This window comes from Perissodus microlepis, chromosome 12, assembly GCF_051167445.1.
Source record: "Perissodus microlepis isolate ML-2025 ecotype Zambia chromosome 12, ASM5116744v1, whole genome shotgun sequence".
Classification (NCBI taxonomy): domain Eukaryota; kingdom Metazoa; phylum Chordata; class Actinopteri; order Cichliformes; family Cichlidae; genus Perissodus; species Perissodus microlepis.
In genome coordinates this window covers 32,606,410-32,629,839 of record NC_140472.1, presented here as the reverse complement: position 1 = coordinate 32,629,839, position 23,430 = coordinate 32,606,410, and the positions used below count along the sequence as shown (strand labels likewise).

The following is a 23,430-nucleotide window of genomic DNA, read 5'->3' as shown; positions in this document are numbered from 1 at the left end:
AAATCTTCCAAAGTGACACATAAAACTGATAAAGTGTTAAGAAAACAATTCCTTCACATTTTTATTATGAACAGTGGTGCTGCAAGCTTTGAATCATGGGGTGTACTTTATTTTTCACACGCCGTTTCTGCATTTTTGCTTAAGTTTTGTTAAATAGAATAATGACGCGGTGTAATATGTTACGAGGTTTGTTCATCTGAGGTTGAATTTACACAATTTTAAGACCTGCTATGTACCAGGTGATTTGTAAAGGACAAGATGTTTCCTCTGTGTTTGAAATTAGGTCGTAAATCTTGTGACTTAATGGAAATGTGAATCGCAGATGATAACGATCAGTAACAATGCAACATAAAAAGCCTTTTCCAAGGAAGGCAACAACAGATTATCATGTTGTCCCACTGTGACCCAGTTACTCATGATTAAACGCCCCCTCACCTGTCACCTGTTGCTGTCAGATACGGACTGTTTGTGCAGCCGTGCGGGTTAAAGTGCTCCTGCTGAGTCCTGTTTGTCTTTACCTGCTGCTGTGTGACGCAGGGTATCCAACGACAGTGGCCACATTAACGTGTTTATGCTTCTAGTGAACTTTTACTGACGTGTTCATGAACCTCAGAGTTACATGCGTGCATTAAAGCCTCATATTGTTATTGTTGCTCTTACCACCATTGCTGTTGTTACTGCTGTTTATTATTATGTCATACAGGCATAGCCATTATTGTTGATACCCTCACAGTTACCCTGTGGGGTCTGAGAAATAACCCCAACCCTATGGTATCAGAAAATGTGACTTCTGGCTTTAAAATATTGTTCTTCCAAATCTTGGCAATGACAGGACAAAAATTATATATATTTAAGCATCTGTTGTCTCCAAATATGGAGTTAAGGGTTGCTTCTCCTCATTCATTTTGCAATCGGGACTATGGGTAATTGTCCCTACAACTTTTCCAGTTAATTTTTAAGCTTTTTTTTTTACTTATAATTAAGGCTGTAGCAACATGAACAAGACGACTGCCATACAGCATCCTCTGTGTAGAGACATTTGCTTTCATTTTAAAACATATGTATATATGTTGCTGCTTCAACTTAAGTGGATTAAGCCAGATGAGTTTAATATCACATGTCAAAATAAAACTAACTTCTAATTCTAATTAAGTTAAAAGTGGTTGTTGCAGTCTCAGTCCAGCAAATTGTATAATGAATAAACTCCTTATATGTCACTAGGAAACTAAGAGTACTTGTACACAAGATTTTTAATTGACTTCCTGTGTCCCATGCAGCACACAGACACTGGTTTTATTAATATTTGATCAAAAACTGAACAAGAACATTGACTAATGGGAATCGTAATACCCTGTTTACACGGTTCACTGCCACACAAAGGCTGGAGACCATGTCACACATCCACAAGAATCAAAGTCTAAACACAGCTAATGTATCAGAGGTCACACCATTGTTAAATTAAAGGTTCAAAGTTGAACATTAACAGTCCCATGAGTCTGTACTTTTGCTAGAGCACCACTGGAATTTTCATGTCCCTGACTCGTGCCCTAAAAAAAAGACGTTGAACTGAAACAATGTAATTCAAATAAATATAAAGGATCTTTTTATTGTCTTTATCAATCTGAAAAAAGCATGTGGAGGCGCTGGAGCTTAGTGTTGCTTGAAAAGTCAGGAGAGTCTTCTTAAGCGATGTTGTGATACATGCCCTGGTACCTTTGGCGTGGCACAGATTCAAACCAAAAAAAGTGGAGAGAAAAAAAGCTTATTTACTCTGCAAAGATCTTCTGAGGTGGCCTGGACAAAATGTGTGATATCTCTTGGTAGGGAGTATCCCAGGCTTCTCTTGTATCACACTGACACAGAGGAGAAAGTACAGAAATGCCAAGCAGGGTAAAGTTAAAGGCTGCGGGAACATCTCTGGGCAGCTTGACGTTCCTGTGACTACCCGCTGCTATTATTAGATGTTTAAGGCTTGTGCAGCTGCAGCCATCCTCTCTGGACGTAGGTGCAATTTCCTCATAAGCATTCATAACCTAAACTGGTTGTGCATAATTGTTTCATTTGTTAATTTGTGTGTGATTTTTCCGTGTAAGACAGAGTTCTGGCGGAGTAGAAGCAAAGACTGGGACTGTTTAACGTCTTATCCTTAATTTAGTCGTGTTGCCATCAATACAAACTTTGATCTCTGTCTCATAATGTAAATACTGTGTACAAGTACTTTAGCCTTCTAAAGGAAAATTTAGGCCATTCGTGTTGTGATGTTTTTCTGAGTTTCATATAAAATTATTTATATGAACAACTATTGTTGTACAAAATGCTTTTAACTTAAAATTAACCTTGCTTCTTTTCTTTGGTACACTCATTAGGTTAAGAGACTCAACCTCTGAGGGCTGCACACATTTAAAGTAAACAACTATACGTAACTTGGCAGTCTTCATATGCTCTATAAAATACACTGTCTCAGATAGAAGGATGCTGATTTTTAAGCTGGGAGTTTAATTTCAGTATGTTGTATAGCAACAGCAGGACACTATACAGTATTGTAGAAAAAGTCCCAATAATCAGACAATGTCCTATTAGCAAGCACTTGAAGACAGTGGGAACCCCAACGGAACCAGACTTTTGCGGACAAATACCCCCATGCCCCCACCCCCAGTTAGTGCGAACAAACAAATACAAATGGCCAAAGACACAAGAAAATACTATGTACACATATTTATAGCAACATATTTGCCTGCAGAGTCAATCCAAATCCCAGCCAGAAGTATTATAAGAGAAGGACTTTAGTAAACACTCACATAGGCAGAGGTCAAACTTAACCCGGCTTAAAATACAGTGGAAAGCTGTCTCCATCAAAACTGAGACCTTTCCACTGCCTGACAGTTTAGACACATGCAGAGGAGTGTGTCAGTGTGCGTGCGTGCGTGCGTGCGCGTGCGTGCGCGTGCGTGTGTGTGTGTGTGTGTTTGTTGAAATTCAGAATCAGCTGACTGCCTCATCCTCAAGGGCTCAGCAGGTCACTCTTGGCTTTACTTCAGCTCCTTTTTTGGCTTTTGGCGCTCGTCCTTGTTGTGATTCATTTTGTCCAGCCTTCATGGGCCAGCAGCTTGTCTGCCTCAGAGGACAACCCCCCCCCCCCAAAAAAAAAAAAGAAAACACAACCACAAGCCAAACAAAGTGATGCAATACTTTTTGCAGGGAACATCATCTGGGGGGATGAGTTGCAGACGTAGGGTTTCAATAGTGGAGAGATACTCAGACTCTCCAGTAAAGTAAAAGTACCAATAAAATTTAGTCAATATGCAGCAATCTCTAAAAAGCTTTCTACCTTTGGAGTTGCTGGAGATACAGCCAATTTACTTTGTGTATGGAGTTTAATCCAATCCTTTGCAGCCTATAGAAGTCAGGCCTCCTGCAAAGGGTCATAAGATAAGTCTGGGGGGTCATGAGACCATTGTTTGTGAATGAAAGAAGCAAAACAAAGCTGTGGCCTCCTCAGTGGAGCTGTAAACAGGTAATCAGCATCTGTGATAAGGAGCAAAAACAAGTGTTTTTGTCCTGTCATGGTTTTTTCGTGGGGGCTGGAAACCCCTGACAAACATTTTAATTGAGCTACATAAAGTGCCAGTGCTAAAAACATAGCTAAAACTGTAAAATATATGCAATGCAGTACAGTAAAAAAGTTTCCCCATTGTTGTAGTGATGTTTATGTATCATAGCACAGAATGGAAATACTCAGGTCACATAGTTAATGGACCACTTACACAAGAAATATGTCAAATACAATAGAAGAAAATGTGGCAAAAACTACCATACTGTGCATGAGATTGAAACAAAATGTAAATTTGAATACTCTTGACAATACATATCTAATCTATTCAGCGTACAATAAAATGTAATAAATATTCTCCTTAAAATTATTAAACTACCTACCTTGAATTCTTCTTTATCATTCATTCTTCATATTTCTTTAAAATAATTTTTAAAATATTCTGTCCAAATAAAGAGATACTTTTCTTCTTATTATAATAATTTAATATTTTATTTGTGGATTTTCTGTTGTTATTATTATATTTTCAATCAATAACAGATTTATTTATGTTTTGTTAATTATTATATTGAATTAAAATCTATTAAGTGGTTATATAATAATTAGTTGCTTCAAATTTTATTTTATTTTATGTAGACGTTCTGCGGAGCTCCTTGCACATAGGCCGTAATGTAAACCCCGTGGCCGCCAGTTTCAAATGGAAGGAAAAACAGGATTGGTTAATATTTCAAATTGCAGACTAAACCTACCACAGGATTGGTCAATTTCCTTCGCTCACTCGCGCACAAAAAAAGAAAGGAAAAGGCGGGACCGAGTCGAGCCCATCAATGGGCGGCCTCAGTTATTCGTCCGTAGTAAAAATGACGTTTTGTCTTCATTGACGAGGGACGGACCAATTACGTAGCTATTCCTGGAAGAGGCGTGGACTTCTGACATTCTTTAGTAGCCGGTCCTTCCTTACCGGCATTCAGTATCGTCCCGGACAGGGAAGACTCAACGTTGTGATATTTATTTATTTATTGAAGTTTTAATTTACCCGCAGCCAAAGATGCTCGGCCTGTGCCTTTACGTCCCCGTGTCTAACTCGGACCCGATTGAAGTGGAATATTTCGAGTCTAACGGACTTCCATCTGAGTTGAAGTCTCTTTTTAACAAACTCAGCGTGTTCCTGCCGTCCCAAGAGTTTTCAGCCTACCAACGATGGCGAAAGGTAGGAAATAAATAAGTTAACTAACACAGTCAGAATAACCTAGTTCTTAACATTGATTAGTCTGAGCGCCACAAATCCTTTCACTCCGGCGACCGGAAAGATTAGCGCGCAGTAGTAAAAGCCTTACGCCTAGGCCGCAAAAAAGACCGGTTTCGAGAAAATTCACGAGAAGATTCCGGGCATTTTTGCTGCAACTTTTAACATAACATCTGTATTTAACCTAAATGACACTGAAAAGTAATCAATATTTGTTGATTTAAGCCTGTTACTGCAAACTTTAAAACTTAACCGAGCCGGTTCGGGCTGAAAAAGACTGCCATTCAGCTTACGTGGGGAAAATCCACCCTAAAAAGGAATTCCGGCCATGCGCTTACACTGAAAGAGGGCAGCTGGAAGCCGGTATCATTTGCTATATGTAACTGAGAAAAAGTAAATCCTGTGCATAAGTACAAAAGTTGTTTAATTAGCTGTTCCCGTTTCTAGGTCAGCTACAGCATGCGTTTCTCCCTGATGTCCTTGAGGTCTTTTACTACTCTGAAACTGAGGGTTTTGGGGGCAGGCAGATCCCACATAGCTATGACTCGTGGTGCATCTGTAATCCTAGGAATGCTGACACACCACTGACTTTTCATGTTTTAATTTCACGAATTCATAACAATGTGATTGCTTTAAATGTATCTGTCAACACAAATTTAATTATTGGGAAGAAAGTTTTAAAAGGTGCTCGGTGTCTTATCCAGTACATTTTATCTATGGGCCTCTTTGGGGGGTTAAGAGGCTGGGGCTCATTAGGATTTGCTCATAATTGTTTTTAAACGTGTTTTAATCAAGGTTATGCAAAGACTTAAAGTCTGCAGCAGTTTGTTTTTGGCATCTCAGGCTTCATGAACTGGCACAAAATGGCCATTTTAGCTGTGCTTTAAGTCACTCTGATGCACTCCTGCAGGGAGTAGGGTGCAAGCTGCAAATATCTGCAGATGGGGTATCGGGTTCAGTCATATGCCTACAGGCGGTCTGGGCAGCAGGTCAGGCAGTATCAGTCAATGATAGCAGTATATCCCGGTCTTATTTTAGCCCTGCAGGTTTCAACCTAGACATGGATTAAAGCGGTTGGCTGGGTCAGCCTGCAGTTGAGGGTGAAGATGGACAAGGGTGTTATTACCTAATACCCTAATAGGCCCAGGAGAAATAGATGTCATTCAAGAAAGCCAAGAGGCTTGTGGCCTGGCAAATGGGTCATAGCTGCCCTTTGGGGTAATAAAAATCAAGCTGAGGGGACACCTTTAATGCGCCAGTGGGTCTCCAGGGCTGGTTTATGGTCACTTGGCTAATCATTTGGGAGGCATCAGTTACAGGGTACATTTCAAACTTGCTGTACTTGTTTCATAAGACATTGTTAAACTATCAGGGGAGATGACTACTGCATACCGTTGCTAAATGTCACGTTCTACTCCTCCATGAAGCTGACTCACTGGATTAGTATCAGTAAATCAGATTATTCAAATTCTGCCGTCTTGTCTGACTCTGGTTTTATTTCTTCTTCACAGAAAACACTAAAAAGGGAAGAAAACAACTCGGACGGACAGTTGGACTTTGAGGAGTTTGTTCACTATCTACAAGACTACGAGAAAGACCTGAAGCTTGTGGTGAAGAGTCTCGACAGGAAGAATGCAGGTATGTGGCAGGAGAGGGTCATGCTTTTTGTTTCACAAGAAACTCCTCGAGTGGTTTCGAATTTCACTTTGTGTCATTTCCGCAGCTTTAAGTGTGAAGGACGCATTTTCTCACAGCGTGTCTTTGCTTCCTTTTAAAGGCCGCGTTGACCCTAAAGAGTTCATGCAGTCGCTCCGTGACCTTGGTGTGCATATTTCTCTGCAACATGCGGAGAAAGTCCTTAAGAGGTAAAAAAAAAAGTATATTTTTTTTAATCTTTGGGATTTTAGATTTAAAAAAATTTTAAATTTATTTTTTAAGGGAACAATGTCTCATCATTTTATACATTTATTTATTTTAAAGCATGGATAAGAACGGCATGATAACAATCAGCAGTAAAGACTGGAGCAAGTATGCCATGGTGGAGAAGACGGAGAACATCCCTGAGATCATCCTTTACTGGAAACACTCCACGGTTAGTACTTTACACTGAAACCAAAAGTTTTCCCAAAAAAGGGAACAAATCTGCTGCTTTGACCTTCAGAGCCTAAAACTAGAGACAAATCATTAATGTGCCAAAATTAACTTTATGAAAGAGAAGTAGAAAATTCTGCTCTTGCATAACTTTTCACATGTCCTACTTTTAGCTATTCTTGGTTGATAACTTTATCATCATATGCGATAACAATAACATAGCAAAGGCTATGGTTCTTACACCCTCCTGTTGAGTGGGTCAATTAAAGAGCAAATTCCCAGAAAGGCCATGAGCACAAACCATGCGTCAGCAATTAAGCTCTTAGGCCATGAAAGGAATTGGGCTCTTTCCTGCAGGATTATGTTGGAAGGATTTGTCTCGGTGCTGTTATGTAAAGGAGAGCAGCAGCAGCGGTCAGAGCAGGTGCAGACTGGAGATGTAATATAGCACAGCTCCCGGAGGAACACATTCTGATCTCAGGGGCAGAACAAGTTATTTTAGAGCTAATGAGACCAGCAGACTCGCCTGGCGGCACAACCTGCCTCAAGCTGAGCAGAGATGTAAAGTGCTGGATCATTTCAGACTGCAGAAAGTCAGGTCAGATGTCAACCTGCACAGTTTTATCTCCATAAGAGTCCCAGAGAGAGAATAAGAAGGCAAAATGCTTGAGGTTTGTTTTGTTTCTTTTAAAGGGGGGAAAGCTAGAGGTTTTAAACGGATCCCTGACCTATATTCTCAAAATGTCTTCCTTTGAAAACAATCCCCGTGCTCTGACCTTTGCTGGGCTGGTGGGGGGATGCTTACACATTTAACCTGCAGTCACACATGAGCTCACCATCATGTGGCCCACATGAGAGAAATGTTCAGATGTTAACACAAAGGATTTTCACCACATGTTGGTTAAGAATAGAAGCTCTAATCTACAGCTGAGGACAAATGAATGACACAAAATGGGTCCTGTTCCAAAATGTTTAAGAGTGGTCCATGTGAAACTAACCTCCACTCTGTCCTTTGTAATCTCTTCATGTATGTTTCCATAATGAGAAGGGCATGGGGAGTCATTTCTGTTAGTTGCCAAAACAAAATGACTAAAACCTCTACCAGGGGTTTTTTGCTCTCTATATCTGACCATTCCTGTCATCTTCTGATCAGATATTCGATGTTGGAGAGAATCTCATGGTCCCCGATGACTTCACCATTGAGGAGAAGCAGACTGGGATGTGGTGGAGACATCTGGTCGCAGGTGGAGGAGCAGGAGCGGTTTCGAGGACCTGCACTGCCCCCCTGGATCGACTCAAAGTCATGATGCAGGTAAGATCGACTTGGACCTCTTAAAACACTTTAAGCAGCTGTTGATCAAGTGCAGGCACGTGATGGGCCTGTGAAGAGGAAGTTGTGGAAATTTCTCTGCTTGTGAGTCTTATGACTAAAGCTGTCAGGCATTTTAAGTGTCCGCTGATGCATGAAAGAGATTTTAGCTCTGAGTATTTGTGGCCATTATGTTTTGAAATTGCTCAAGCGCCCGTTACCTAACGCTCATAAGCAAGTTAACGTTTAACAGTGTGTAACAGCAAGGGGCCAGAGTCCAGGCAATGACTGCTCTCAAACCGCTATCACACCCTTGGCTTCATAGTACTCGCTGTCATCCAAGCTCAAACTACCCATACTAAATATGTGTCATCATCCCCATGGTGTGCGTCAGGAGACTTTGTCCTATTGATTAGATATTTACCCTGTTGGCTTAGATTTGGTTAAAAACATGATGACCCACATGACACCATGCCCAAGTCATCCCGTAATTAAAGAAGTTTATGTAGTAGTTTAATCAAATACAATATTCTTCCTCCCTCAGGTTTACGGATCCCGAACCAACAACATGTGCATCATGAGCGGACTCATGCAGATGATCAAAGAAGGTGGTACGAGGTCCTTGTGGCGAGGAAATGGCGTGAATATCCTCAAAATTGCCCCCGAGTCGGCCCTCAAGTTCATGGCTTACGAGCAGGTATGATGGGTTTATCAAGGGACGGGTTTAATGAACGAGGCACAGTGTTCTTGATGTCATTTGCTAATCTGTTCTTTCTCAACTTGCTTCTCCAGATTAAGCGTTTAATCGGCAGTGATAAGGAAGCTCTGAGCATCCTGGAGCGGTTTGTTGCAGGATCTTTGGCAGGAGTGATTGCCCAGAGCACAATCTACCCCATGGAGGTGATTATCTCTTTAATTAGCTCTATCCTGTAGCGTTGTGATGCCTCTGTCGCAACTGTACAGTCAAAGCTGACGTTATCTGTACTGAATCTGTTCCAGGTGCTTAAAACCCGTCTCGCTCTGAGGAAGACCGGCCAGTATGCTGGTATCACTGACTGCGCCAAGCAGATCTTCAGAAGAGAAGGCCTCGGCGCGTTTTACAAAGGATACGTCCCCAACATGCTGGGCATCGTGCCCTATGCAGGCATTGACCTCGCAGTGTACGAGGTGAGCAGTCACAAGCATACATTGTTTAGAAATCCCCAGAACTCCTACAAAATAAAATTCAAACAGAGACTGTAGATTGACCTTTTGTTTTCTCTCCATAGACGCTAAAAAACACCTACCTCCAGCAGTACGGCACCAACAGCACAGACCCCGGTGTGTTCGTCCTGCTGGCCTGCGGCACAGTGTCCAGTACCTGCGGTCAGCTCGCCAGTTACCCCCTGGCTCTGGTCCGAACCCGCATACAAGCACAAGGTGAGGCCTCACTACTGACCTGTTACTCCATCAGTAGCAGACGGTTTTATACATTTACATTACAAAATAACTGGATAGGAACTGTATTTGAACACAAGTCTAAGCTTGTCCATTTTTAACCCTTTCAGCTGCAGTAGATGGCGGCCAACAGCAGGTGACCATGTCTGGCCTCTTCAGGCAGATCCTGCAGAACGAGGGGCCCACTGGGCTTTACAGAGGCCTGGCCCCCAACTTCCTTAAAGTCATCCCTGCCGTCAGCATCAGCTATGTTGTGTACGAGCACCTGAAGACACAGCTGGGAGTGACCTCAAGATAAGGCTCCCTAGTCCAACACCCCTCACCCTCCCAAGGCTCATGCTAGGAATCCCCCCGGGGGCTTTCAGGCCCCTCCAGAGGTTCGCGGAGCCATTTCATTCTGTGAATGTCAGCTGACGAAAGACTAGAAAGGACACGGCGAGGTGGAGGTTATGGACTCTGTGAGCTCAGGATGTCGTGACTGCTGCTATTACCTTTAAAGAGAAGCTGAACGGTGACTGTATGAGAAGCAAGGACCAAATATTTTTGCTCTTCTCTTGAGTGAATCTTGGTGGATTAAGCATTAAAATGCACAGAGTGAAATGATTATGTCCCAGACGGGAAGATTTTTGCACACAGTTTGAATTTCTCTCCACCCCTGAATGAATGACTGACTGACCGGAGTATTTATTACCACCCGTCCTGTATTTATTGTTTTATTTAGAAAGGGAAGTAAATCTTGAGCCAAAATGTGCAACTACATAAATCAGCCTTAATGTTGATAACTACGTGTAGTTGTCTGAAATGATGAAAACGGGGGGAAAAAAACTTTGCTGATGCAATCAGATCGTTGATGTGTTTAGTCGTCCTAATTCTTGTTTAATTGAATGTTACTTAATGTTCACCTCAGGTTAAAGGGCTGCTTTTTTTTTTTTTTTTTTTCTTTCTTCATTTTAAAGAAGAGCATGTGTATTTAGAAAGTGAAAAGACAGACGGCATAATGCACTTTAATTAATGCTAGTAAGCCTCTAAATGACGTTGTCAATGCCGATTTAGTGTTTTAATGGACCATTTTCGATGCAAATAAATGGAAATTATAAATCTGTGTCTCATTTCTCCTTTTTTTTGCACTGAAATTCACACACTGAAGCTCAAAAAGGCTGAGGGGTACACTGAAGCTCCAAACAGCAAACTCCTCCAGACTGAGAAGTTTGGTAATCTTACATATTTGTGGTGTTTGGAGGGTTTTCCTTATGCAGATCGAGTGATCGTGCATGTGATGAAAACAGAAGTGGAACCTCAGCAGACAGGCTTCTTATTTTTAAACTGCACATGCCTGGGTGGTGCATCTGTAATATCCAAAAGTGGATCTTTTCATTGCTCCCAAAACAAGAATTGAGTGATTACTTGCTATATAAATGCACACAATGCCTACGATCAGTAGCAACATTTGCAGAGTGAAGTGACCCTGAAGTATCTCTGGCATATGTGATAACTGCATGGCTCCAGACAACTAGTCCAAAAAATTACCTCCTACCTCCCTTTTCCCAATCACTTTTCCTTGAACTCATCTGTCAGTTTTTCTTGGGAAGGTTTGTGAAAGTATCTGGAATCACAAGCTTTCCTTTCACAAACAGTTCAGTGTATCCTCTGATAAAGTAGGTTATATAGGAAACATTGAAGCTCTTTTTCTTTTTAGAGATTTTAACTAGCTCTGATTGTGGCTGCAGATTCTTCAGGGTCACTTCACACCTGGGAACCTTCCTGGAGGATTTGATGTTATGAGATTATTTCAGAAAAACTTCATGTTTTGAAGAAGAGCTTTGTAATTCCTTTCTTTTATTCCTTTTATTTTCAGTGTCCAGGGTGCGAGGAGTCCTTGCTGATGATACTGGCTTTCTGCCAGTATAAATGTGTCTGAGGGGGATTAGTGAAGTGTCAGTTGCCCACTCTGCCGCCCTCACTGCCCACTACAGTTTTCTCTTGTCCTCCACAGTACAGCAGTAGGTCGGAAGGCTGTCGATGGTGGAGCGGTAGAAGTTAATTAGCAGTTTTTGTGGTAACTGGGCCTGTCGCAAGTTCCTGAGAAAGTATAATGTAATTATGTGCAGTGCTGTGCAAAAGTCTTGAGCCACTTCTAATTTCTTTATATTTTAAGTGGTGTGTTTCTATCCAGGCATGCTTTTACTGCACTGACAGTGTTTTAGGGATCATTGTCATGGTGAAAATCTGATGCTTTTCCCACCCAGTTTCACATCTCAAACTTCACAGTTTCAAATGAAGCTCAGAACCATGACAGAGGCTGTAGACACTTACATACTGACGACTCAAACCAAACATTTTAGATTTGGATTCATCACTTCATAAAACCTGTTCCCAATGATTTTCTTCTGCTTTTCTTGTGCACGAATGATTCATAGGTCAATATTCATGATTTCCCTGAATATGGTCAGTTACGAGTACTGGACTGTAAATGAGAGAAAAAGCAGGGCATTCAAAAAGCTTGGAAAACTATTGCTCAAGGGCACCTAAAAAAATAGAAGAAAGTCTGGCTCCTTGGAAGTAAAACAAGAAGAAATGAAAAGACTTTCACACTGAACAGAGTAATACACACACATGCATGGACTACACTCATTTGAATGTTTATACCAGTATTTATGTTATCTTGTAAGTGTTCTGGTCTGTATCAGGTTTTGTCCTGTTCTCTGTCCTATCATATGTTTCAAAAACAAAAAGAAAGAAAAAAGAAAAGAAGGATTGGCACCCTGTGCACACTGGAACAAAATTAAAAGACTGTATTTTATTTTCTTATCCTGCATGTGACAAATTATTATTGTTTGCAAACAAAAACACTTGGAAGCTGCAAATCTTAAGCTAAAATCTTGAAAAGAGACATTTTGTCATAGTGAATACTTTCGGTTTTGATTACTTAACATAGGACATTTTTCTTTAACCTTGTGGCATTTTTATTTTTAAGTAAAGCACCAACTTACATCCACCACTGGGAAAAAAACCCCCAATAATTATATTATTAATATTAATATAAATTTGTTGACTTGATCATTTAATGGCGCTCTCAGCAAGATGATTTGTGGCTTACATAACATTTTGATTATATATCAGATTGTTTTATAACAACATCTTCAATAAGTGCTGTATAATAAAAAAAAAATACCTCAAATTTATAACAATGATGTTGATTTAACCTTACATATTTGTAAGCAAGTGAGTGGCACATTAACCCTGTGACAGTAACGCTTCTTGACACTTCCTGTGCAGTTTCCGATAATCAGCTGCTTCCCAGAAGCTTCAGACAGTTTCTAGAAGCTTCTCGGTGGCAGCCAAAGATAAAGAGCAGGCTAAACTCTCTGCGCTCACTTAATTACAGAAATGGATTAGCCATTACCCGCAAAACTACCTGTGAGTTAATGAAACAGATGCTCGTGTCAACCTTTTTTACACACAAAAAAAAAGGGAGAAAAAAGTGACGTCACTGTTTTCTAAGAATTTTTATTGATGGGAAAAAACGATTTTTAAACTCGAAATTAATCTTTTTAAAATAAACGGTGCTTTAATGTAACATTAGCCGACGTATTTTACTATTGCGAAAACCTTCTTTTGCGCGTAGTCAGTTCGAACGGTTTGACCTATACAGACCGCCGTAGGGAAACAAGGAAGTAGACTCAATGAACAACATAAAAACAGAAGTCGGTTGTTTTATTTTTGATTGAATGCGTATTTACGCCTGTAATCGACTCCAGATTATTTTCTACATTTCTACATTTGCTTTGTAGTATATTTAAAAGCTTCTCGGTCTTTATTTAATATATATGTGTTTATTTTGGTAATGCTAACCCTCTTAGCTGGCTCGTTAGCAGCGGTGACAGGTGACAGGTGCTGTTATTAATATGGTGCAAAACGTGTTTCGGAGCGGCTTTCTGGTCCGGGTCGCTCACACACTGCTCACCTGGATCATAACCGTCATTCTGTTCCTGCACAACACTAGTAAGTCACTCAGACTGCGACCAGCTAGCTTTTAGCCGTTAGCAACAGGATGGAGCTGAATGGTAGTTGGGCTCCAATTATAAGGATTTTTATTTTACTTGAGCATTTTCAAGTATCTTTATTATTTATATTACCTACATTTATGAGGGAAATTATGTAGTTGTTACCACCTGACATGTATCTGTCAGTTGCTGTTACAAGTTACTCCACAAATTAGAATATTTTTATTTAAAAACACAAGAAATGAGCCTAAATAAAAATAGATACATAAACCTCCAATAAATATATATTTTTTGGGTTAAAAATGATCATATCATAATTAAATATTTTTAAATTAAATATTTCAATGCAACGCCTTTCCAGACTGAATAATTTGTCATATATATTCAAATAATACAATTTTAAATAAAAAAAAATCCAATATCTGATGTACAGTGGCCTTAATATACTCATATGAACCCATATAATAATATGTTTTTTTTAAAAGTTATATACAAGTAGAGTTATAATGAAGAAAAAAGTAATTTCCCATTTGTTTTAACAGCTTGTGACTTTACAGTCTCAATGAATATGAAGATTTTTTTGTTTGCTTTGTTTTTTTGTCTCTTGTACATTTTCAATATCAAGATTAAAATAAAGTATATTATCCCTGAGGGGTAGTGTGCTTTGTAGTCAGCAGCATAGATAACACATACACCCTGAAACCCCAACAAATCACATAATTAAAAATTAATAGTGGTAGGAACAAGTGAGAATTTAAATCCGTTTGTTCTGCAACAAGTCAAAGAATACCTCCGCTCTGAAGGCAACAGCTGATACTATGAAAACAGTGGATGTATGCTATGACCCCAAGTCCTTTCCGCTGTTAGGGTTGCCCTCCCTCTACACAGGAGGGCAAGATTATTTAGCTGCCACATTTCTACATAAATCTTGGAGAATATCTTACTTTTTCTTAGCTCTTACATGTGTGTGTGTGTAGGCTTGCGGAGATGTGAGGAGCAGGGAGAGCTGCTGCTGCCGGCTCTCTTCTTCTTGCTGGTCGTTCTGTCAGTGCTGTTGTACTTTGCCGTTTCCCTGATGGACCCCGGCTTTGTGCTCAATGACACTGTCAAGGTGAGTTTAATTAAAAAGACTTGGATTACAAATTCAAAGTAGATCCTAATTTGAGGGCTGGCTGTGGCTCAGCAGGCAGCTAAGAAGGTTCAATCCCTGGCTGCTCCAGTCTGCATGCCGAAGTATCCTTGGACAAGATACTGGACCCTGAGTTTCTCCTGATGCGTTTATCAGAGTAAGAACATTAGATAGAATGGATGAATGAGACATGTTGTGTAAAGCTCTTTGAATGCTCAAATAGCAGTTAAGAAGTTAAGAAGCAAGAAGCAGTTAATTTACCTTCTTTAAGGATTAAAACACTTTGTGAAAGGTTGGTTTCATAATGTGTTGTAATAGTGGTGACCACTGACTGCCTCCATGTTAAAAGCGAAACCTTTCCTCTGCTGCGGAGAGGTCAGCAGTGATGTGATGTTTTCTTATCAGCAAATGGACTAAAACCTGTACTAACCTGTGATGAATGCTGAAAGGTCGCAGTGTTTCTGTGTGCGTGTGAACACTTGTGACTGACGTCTGTTTGTGTTACACAGGGCGCTCAGAGTCCGAATGAAGAAATGGAGGCGATGATCCCTCAGTCATCGACCCCTCGTTTGAGGCGCTGTGGATACTGCCTGCTGCAGGTAACCAGCTGCTGCCAGCTGCTGCCAGCTGCCAAATTCCAGTGCTCACCAAGTTTGACGTGACCGCATTTCCAACTCATCAAATTCTGTGTGTTGGGTTTAAATGGTGTCTTTCTGCATCATATGTCAGGAGAAGCAGCTGATATTAAAATGGTGCCAAAGACACAAACATCCTCCTCCTGAAAGAAACTTGGCTTTCAAAATAGTGTGAATTTGAGGCTACATCCACACGTACATGAGGATTTCTTAAAAACTGGAATTTTCCTCTTTTGTTTATAAGACCCCATCAACAGCAACACTGTTTTGCATCACAAGTCACAAGAAAAAACTCAAAAACAAAACCGAGGCCATGAGCTGTCAAAAGTGCCACAGCAACAGGTGGTAACATAACTCTAACCATACAGGAATGTTGACCAATCAGAAGCCTAGGTGTATCACTAACAAACAATAAGACAACACACAGTCTCATCTCACAAAAAAGGTGACACTGCAAAACAAAGTCTTAATTTTCCCTGAGACGAAAAGCTAATGAAAAGCTCAGTTTTCAGCAGCCTAATACCACCACTTACATGACCTGTGTGTGTGGACAGGACCTCAGGCTGACTGTTGGTTGGACTGTGTGAAAGTATTTGATGGGACGATGGAAGCTACATGGTAGCTGAGCTTACTGGAAAGCAAAAAGTAAATAAAAAGAAGTATCTGTTGGAATAGAGGCCATTTCTTTGGCTCTGCTTTTAACGCGCCTTTGTGCACCAGAAATCTGCCCAAGTACGGTCACTCGTGGCTTCAGATGGTGGCAGAAACACGCCGAGGTCTTAAAATGTGAAATCGAATGGGTAATGTCACCGCAGCTTTGTCCAGCTTTTATTTGTTGGCACACCTGTTAATCAAAGCGTCCACACCTCTGAGTTTAAGTCATATAAAAAAAACAAATAAAAAACATTATCTAAAAAGGTTAAAACTGTTTTTTTCACCAGGCTGTAAACATGTTCTGCTTTGAAGTTCAGACTTTGCACCTGCCAGTCAATATTCAGGCCAAGAAGAGCCACAGACTCACCTTTGTCATTGTTTAAAGATTTATGATGTCCAGTCATTTTCTTTGGTTAACAACCAAACTGTGTTTTTTAAATTTGCTACATTAAGTGTCATTTATTTTTTCTTCTATAATTAAATAAGCCCTGCAAACTGGCTCACAGACACTGTCAGAGTTTGCAAAGACTCAGTTGTAGGCCAGCATTAACCAAATTCACCCAGTGCATTGGTTCATTCAAGTATGGAAGCTTGTTTCCACCATGAAAGAGAAAAAAAAAGTTTTGCCAGACAAAGCTCAGCCAGACAAAGCCACACCCATGTATCTTACCCCTATTTCCTTATCAGGGACTTTTACAGCCCAACAAATGTTCTTACGGCCCTGAGGCGTTGTCTGCGAGTCTGTTTTCAGCACTGATTTAATTGCAGAAACAGCTGCAGATTGATTTTCTTTTAATCAACTAATCAGTGCAGCTGTAGAAGGATTTAACTTTCTCTTTTGGTCGCATTACACAAAAGAAACCATCTAAAAAATCTGGAGAGCGATCAACCTTTCCTAGTAACAGCACCTTTATTTTATTTTCTCTCCATGTGTGTCAAGCAGCAGCCAATGAGAGCGAAGCACTGCCACATGTGTAAACGCTGCGTCCATCGCTTCGACCACCACTGCCCGTGGATTGAGAACTGCGTGGGAGAGAGGAACCACCGCTGGTTCATCATCTACCTGCTGGTGCAGCTGCTCACCCTGCTGTCGGGCCTTCACGTCGCTCTGTACGTCTGCTAAATGCCTCCGCCCGTCTCCAGCCTCTAAGGGTTAGGGTTAGGGTTAGTTAGGAGTTAGTTAGGATAAGTTGTCCTTATCTGCTGGGAATATTTGTGGCCTCAATTTGCCTTCCAGCAGTGACTCAGTGAAAACGTATCTTGTGCTGAGTGTACTCTGCTCTGCCGCTTTATCTTTAGACGGAATTGGGTAACTTATGACTTTTGGAGAACATCACTGAACTGAGTGGTTAAATTGTGTAAGGATGATCTGTGACAGGTTGCTTAAGCACACTTATAAAGTTCAAGTCGTCTTCATTTTAAGGTTTCCAGTTAAAGGCACCGCTGTGGAGCAGAGGTTTATGTGCACACACAGAGAGGCAGAAGTAAGCTCTGTGGTAATTAAACTTTACTGAGTAATAATCTGAGATTATCAGCTGAGTAAAGCATAAAAGAAAACACTCGGGGTAATGTGGGCAAACCTTTCAACAATATTTCATGACATTTATTGAAACCAGTGTTGCCCTGGACACAGAAGAATGAATAAAAAAACATGTCAGTTTACACTTTGCAAGCTTCTGAGTACAGGCAGCCAAACAGCTGGCAGCCAAACAGCTGGCAGCGTGGTTGTTAAACACCCATTTTTATACATCTAAATAAAATCTGAAATGTGCCTTTAGTCAGGAGAATTGGTGACAACAAAGATGATGTAGCATGCTCTGTTTCAGATTTTGTTAATTCATTCACTCTCAAAAATACATAACCGATATTTCGTGTTACCCTGTGAAAAATGTAATATTTTAAATTACTCTATCAAGGTAATGTAACGTACTACATCCCGCTTAGTTTTATAGCAGATGTTTAAACATTGAGACATGCATGTATTCCCTCTGGCCTACAGCGATGTCTCCATCAACCAAAAAATAAACCATTAGTGTTTTTGTCCTGTCAGGCAGCAGGCTTCTCATCAAAGATAAATCATAGACTGTATATAAGCGCTGGACATAACCACTGTGACGTGACCAACGCTGTAATTTTTAAAGAGTCATTGTTTTGTTTTCTGTTACCACTGCGTTGCTGTTTTGCTGTGTGCCGGTCTCTGTGGCAACACTAAAAATTGAAGTTCGTCCAATATAGTAATGAGTAAATGGGATTTTTATTGAACTCACCCTTATAGATACTGCAGTTAATCCAGGTGTGCTGTAGCACCTAGTTCTCCATTGGGCCTCTGAACTGAACAGTTTGAGCGTTTTTATGCTTTTGATGCCTTTTTCGAGCATTTTTAATGGATTTGACTAAAAGTTTGTGCTTCAGTTTTGGTGGTTGCGCTTCTAGTATTTTGTTATTAACAGATGCATATGTGGCTGTGCTCTGCAACCGTCAAGAAGCTGATAACTTCTTCAACCTTGATTTCAGTTTCAAAATATGGCATCCAGAAGCAGTGGGTGACCTCACTATGGTTGCAGACTATCCATAGAAGGCAAGCAGTTTGTTTAAACTGAAGCAAGCCTCAAGTGGACTTTAGAGGAACTGCAGTTTTTTGCATTTCATCATTGTCTTCTGCTTTGTTTGTATATAAGATTAAAAAAGAAGCATGCATTCTATACCTACTAGTCAGTATTCAGGGTGAGAACAGGCTTATGATGTTCAGTTGTTTGCTTATCAGCAAATTCTGTTAACAACCAAAATGATGATGATTTTAATCTTGCTAAATTATGTTTAGTTTTCTTATAAACAACTTTTTATGGGACAAACCAGTGAATTAATCAAGCTGAATTAATCCAGATTTTTTTCTTATGATGAACTTCTGTTATAGCCAAACAGATCTAAGTGGTGATTTATTCCTGTTGTGTAATTTCCTTGTGTTTCAGGTCAGGCATTTCTCCTGCTCTTACGTGGGAGCAGTGGTTCAGGGTGAATGGCTTTCTGCTGGCAGCGTTGTGCATAGTCGGGATTTTCTCCGTCGTTGTGGTGGTGCTGCTAGGCTCCCACTTGTACCTGATTTCTATCAATTGCACCACCTGGGAGTTCATGTCCCGCCACAGGATCTCGTACCTGAAGACCTGCAAGGACGAGGAGAATCCGTTCGACCGTGGCGTCCTCTGCAACCTGTGGGATTTCTTCTGTATTTGCAGGACGGTGATGTGGGAGAAGGTTTACCACAGAAACACGCTGAATCCAGTCTGACCCCACAGAGGCTGGAGTCAACTAATCTCTGACTGGTTTTGTATTTTCACAAAGATGAAGACAGGAGAATGAGAAAGTGTTTGTCTTTAATTGTTTTATCCAGATACAAAAATCAAAAGGAAACTTTTTGGACTGAAACAGCGGACCTTCTCGGGAGGATTGTAATCACTCTGGTGCTCCCAGCAGTTTCCTGTTCTTGGCTGGAAACTCGGACTTAACAAATTAATCCAAACCTCAGAGGTATCTGTGCGCAGTGTTGCCTTAACACAATCCCTTTACCCGTATTTACAGTTAACATTGAAACACACGTTCAGTGTTGGTGTTTCACCGTGTGATGCGCAACAGCTGACGTCACGGGTTTGCGTGTGGGGGTGTTTTTAACGTGTGTTACTGGCACCGTTTGATTATTCCAGCTACACTTTGAGAAGGTCAGCGGACGTAAATAAATAAAAAGAACCTGATAGTCTGCACGCAGTCGTAACTGTTGATAGTTTCACATCTCTTAATATGGAAAGGATAACTGGAGTTGGACCTTGTTTCAGTCTCAGCACCTCGTTAGTGCTGCCTGTGATTTTATGAACCAAAAGATGCACATTAAAGGGCTCATTTTTATTCTTGGATTCTAGACTAGCTTTCCATGATTCACGGCTCAAAATAATCTTTGGTACAGCCTCTCAGTTCATTCTCTGTCTGAAACAAGCTGCTTTAGCTCCTCCCTCTTTAAACCAGCTGTCTTCTGTTTGGCTGTTATCTGCAAACAGAAGGTTTGAACACCCAGTGGGTGGGGCTTCTAAGCTAAAAGAGCATAGGCTGTGTATAGAAGTTGGATTTAGTTGATGTGATGTGACCACTGGTTTGCAAAGGCTCGTCTTAGACACTTTCCCCCATAAACAGGACATCTGAACACTTAATTCCTGAACACTTAATGAAGAGTTATTCTTCGTCTAGCTATCGTCTTTGCTTGTTGAAACCAGACATCAGTCACAAAGCAAACCACGCTGCATCATCATCGTCATCATATATTAGGGATATACAAAGAACAAAAGAAAAGTTTGAATCTGAGCATTAAGAGCAGTCTGAAATCTCAGCTTTTGGCTCTCAGTTATATTTGACTCTTCAGTCAGAAAGAGGAAAAGCAGATCCATGTTAAGTATTTTCTGAATGTCAAACTAAGCTCTCTTGCCTTGAAGTTAGGTGGTGTTTAAAATATCAGTGTACAAGTGGCACATAAGTTGTTTGGGTTTTTGTTTGTTGAATAAAAGACAAAAATAAGCACTAAATGTGATTGAAACACTCAGGTTTGGTCACTGCTCTCTGTAAAGCAGGGTTGTCAAATATAAGGCCCGGGGGCCAGAATTGGCTCGGCAAAGACTCCAATCTGGTACACGTGTGAAATTCGTAATGCTGACAGAAGGGAGCGTTTAAAGTTTAAATAAGTTTGACATCCCTGCTGTGAAGGTTTCTGTTGTTAAGTGATGAGAGTGGTGACCCCACATTATTTACACTAAATGCCTTTAAACCTGCTGATGTTTGGTACCTGCCTGTAAACTGATGTCAGTAAGTTCATTTTTTACCAAGTTTTAACTGTAATGTTCTGTTTGTATTTATTGACAACAAAGAGTACATTAAAACACAGATGATATGCATATCGTTATAGAGTACATCTGTACACACTGACATTCCCAGTCAGGATTCACGTACATACGTAGAGTACATAAATACATACAGTACTGACACAGAAGTAACATGTAATATTCAGCAGCATAAACTTAAAGTGCTACAACAGTTAAACCACCTGACTGCCCTGCTATGGTTTCTGAAATTAGCTGACAGCAAGTGCAGCGTTCAGTGTCCTGCTCAGAGGTGGCCTTCAGAGCTGTTAAAGAGCAACATAACACCCTGAATACATCCCTTTATATGATCTAAATGGTGTGTGCTATGGTTAAATAACTGCAAAACAATATTTGAGAGAGGGAAAGCAGGCCCTCCAGTGCCAAGTTGATGCAGTGATGCAGATTTTTCTTTATTGGGGGCTTTAACAAAACTTGAACAGCACTGATATGTGAAAGGTGGAAAGCTGCCTTTTTTTAGAAGCCTTTATGTCCCAGCATGTGTCAGGGTGAATATTTGAATTCATCCAGCCATCTTTCTTTTCCTACCCAGGTCAGGGTTGCAGGGCTCAGACTTGGGGTCCACAGATACAGGATGAACAGGGAAATGCACAACCACTGACCCTGAATTTAAAACCCAGCCTATAAGGTGACAGTTCTAACTACTGCACCACAGGTGTGAATGTAAGGTAAAATAGGAACTCTTGAGTTGTTAAAAAGATGCCTAGAATCAGTGAAATAAACCCTTTTCCCTCCCAATCCTGGATAATTTTTATTCTGGTGCTGTCACCAGTAGAGTTCCACTTTGGCACATTACGGCTCACCTGGTTGAGCAGGTGACCTACATGCCAAAGGCTACAACAGGGGCCTGGGTTTGAGTTCACGCCCAACCCTTTTCCTTAATGTTATAAATAAATACGCCCCCTTGATTTATTCATTTCCTCTTTTGCTCGCATTTAGGTCCTGACTCAAGTCTTGAACATGACACAAAGCCCCTTCAGTGTGTCATAATAAGTATCTTTGTAATTATCTGTTTTTTTAAAATACAAATGTGAAAGAAGAAAGAAGCTCTGAAGGTTTGAAGTTGTAACTTTGACTTTCCTTATTGAAAAAAAAAAAAAAAACAGAAATCAGGAGAAAATCCCATTCACCCTTTAGGTAAACTTCTAATTTTGTCAACGAGTTGCTCAAATTAATGGCTTGTATGCAGTTTTGAAAGCTTGCTAGAGTAATCTGCTGCTCACTTCTGAACCTAATTCGACTGGATTTTGGCCTCAGTAACTGTGACTGTGAATTCAAGTCTTTGTAATAGCCTGAAAAGACATTTCATCTTTCACTTTATTGGATGTCAGTCTTTTTAAGCCTGTAACACACTGACCAGATTTAGCCCAGAAAACAATATTCATGGATGTCTCGTGCTTAGGCCGTCAATATCTCTCTGAAACCGGATCAGTGACCTGTACAGTAAACATGACTGCTGAATATGAAATGCTGCTGATCGAACGATGGATTTAGTGTTAAGTTACACTTTAAAGCCCCAGGCCTCATCTGAACCCCAGCTCGTCACCAGCTGCAGGCAAATTCCAGGATTTCTAGGAGCACATGAACAAAATCAGGGCTTTTTCCTCCTCTTTTTATTTTTTATTGCCTTGATATCAGTAGAGCTCACTAAATATGAGTCACTAAATTCAAAATACAGATACTTTATCACTAGTATGGCTATAATAGATTATCTATGGCTTCTTTTATACTGCTAGTGATTACAGGATTTTCTAGTGCACGAGTTCACCACAGTGCCATGCGCTTCCTACTGCTGTAACAGAGACGAAGGAATGACTTCACACATGTTGGACTGAAATTAACACTTTTTTTTTTAAAAGGTTTTAAACCAGAAGTCAGAGTAGCTTGTTTCATCTGTTTGGTCAAGGCAGTGGGCAAAGCCTGTCACAGTGATGCATAGAGACGGCAGCACATACTGAACCTCTGCAGGAGAAGAAAATGATAAGCAAAGGCCACAAAGCGAGCTCTATCTGTCGCCAGCGCACAGGAGGCTTGAAGAGGCTATGAAGATGACTTTATGCTCCCAGGTTTATCCATGTTATCATCTGAGTGGACATAATCAAACTGAAAGCACATTTATGATAAATATGCATCAGGAAGAACCAGGAGGTAATCCCATCTTCAGAATCAGCTGATTGTTTAATTATGACGTCCACATTTACAGGCCCACTTCAAACTTTATAAGTACCAGAGATATCCACGGGACATTTTCAGAGATGAAAAATTTAACCAAATCAATTCTATACTACTAAATCTGAACTTCACTATCATGTAAATGATCATAGTTTCAATAGTAAACCTGCTCTGGTTTAATGTGTCCGTGGCATACAGGAGAGGAACAGAAACAAGTGTTGGGACAGGTAGCTGCTCAGAACAAGTTATAGCATATGAAGTCAGCTTTTTACCTACATTTACTACTA

General features: G+C 40.5%; 2 protein-coding genes across 2 annotated transcripts; both read left to right on the top strand.

The window, feature by feature from the left end:
* The first annotated feature begins 4,510 nt into the window (after positions 1 to 4,510).
* slc25a25a (solute carrier family 25 member 25a) lies at positions 4,511 to 10,737 on the top strand. The gene is made up of 10 exons (XM_084946955.1): positions 4,511 to 4,760; positions 6,308 to 6,434; positions 6,574 to 6,661; positions 6,777 to 6,888; positions 8,041 to 8,199; positions 8,741 to 8,893; positions 8,989 to 9,096; positions 9,196 to 9,363; positions 9,465 to 9,615; positions 9,744 to 10,737. Exons 1-10 carry the CDS (start codon positions 4,599 to 4,601, stop codon positions 9,929 to 9,931), a joined length of 1,416 nt encoding a protein of 471 aa, XP_084803081.1. The 5' UTR covers positions 4,511 to 4,598; the 3' UTR covers positions 9,932 to 10,737.
* A 2,505-nt stretch (positions 10,738 to 13,242) lies between these two features.
* zdhhc12a (zDHHC palmitoyltransferase 12a) lies at positions 13,243 to 20,986 on the top strand. Its single transcript, XM_084945265.1, has 5 exons — positions 13,243 to 13,635; positions 14,615 to 14,748; positions 15,276 to 15,365; positions 16,999 to 17,165; positions 19,025 to 20,986. Exons 1-5 carry the CDS (start codon positions 13,539 to 13,541, stop codon positions 19,338 to 19,340), a joined length of 804 nt encoding a protein of 267 aa, XP_084801391.1. The 5' UTR covers positions 13,243 to 13,538; the 3' UTR covers positions 19,341 to 20,986.
* The last annotated feature ends 2,444 nt before the right edge of the window (positions 20,987 to 23,430 follow it).

What these genes read in the sequence shown, in the direction of transcription:
- slc25a25a (XM_084946955.1), top strand. Translation starts at nt 4,599, where the DNA reads ATGCTCGGCCTGTGCCTTTACGTCCCCGTGTCTAACTCGGACCCGATT. An exon ending in TTTACTGGAAACACTCCACG is followed by an intron (nt 6,889 to 8,040) that starts GTTAGTACTTTA and finishes TCTTCTGATCAG; the next exon opens with ATATTCGATGTTGGAGAGAA. An exon ending in GCACAATCTACCCCATGGAG is followed by an intron (nt 9,097 to 9,195) that starts GTGATTATCTCT and finishes AATCTGTTCCAG; the next exon opens with GTGCTTAAAACCCGTCTCGC.
- zdhhc12a (XM_084945265.1), top strand. Translation starts at nt 13,539, where the DNA reads ATGGTGCAAAACGTGTTTCGGAGCGGCTTTCTGGTCCGGGTCGCTCAC. An exon ending in GTGGATACTGCCTGCTGCAG is followed by an intron (nt 15,366 to 16,998) that starts GTAACCAGCTGC and finishes TGTGTCAAGCAG; the next exon opens with CAGCCAATGAGAGCGAAGCA. An exon ending in TCGGGCCTTCACGTCGCTCT is followed by an intron (nt 17,166 to 19,024) that starts GTACGTCTGCTA and finishes CTTGTGTTTCAG; the next exon opens with GTCAGGCATTTCTCCTGCTC.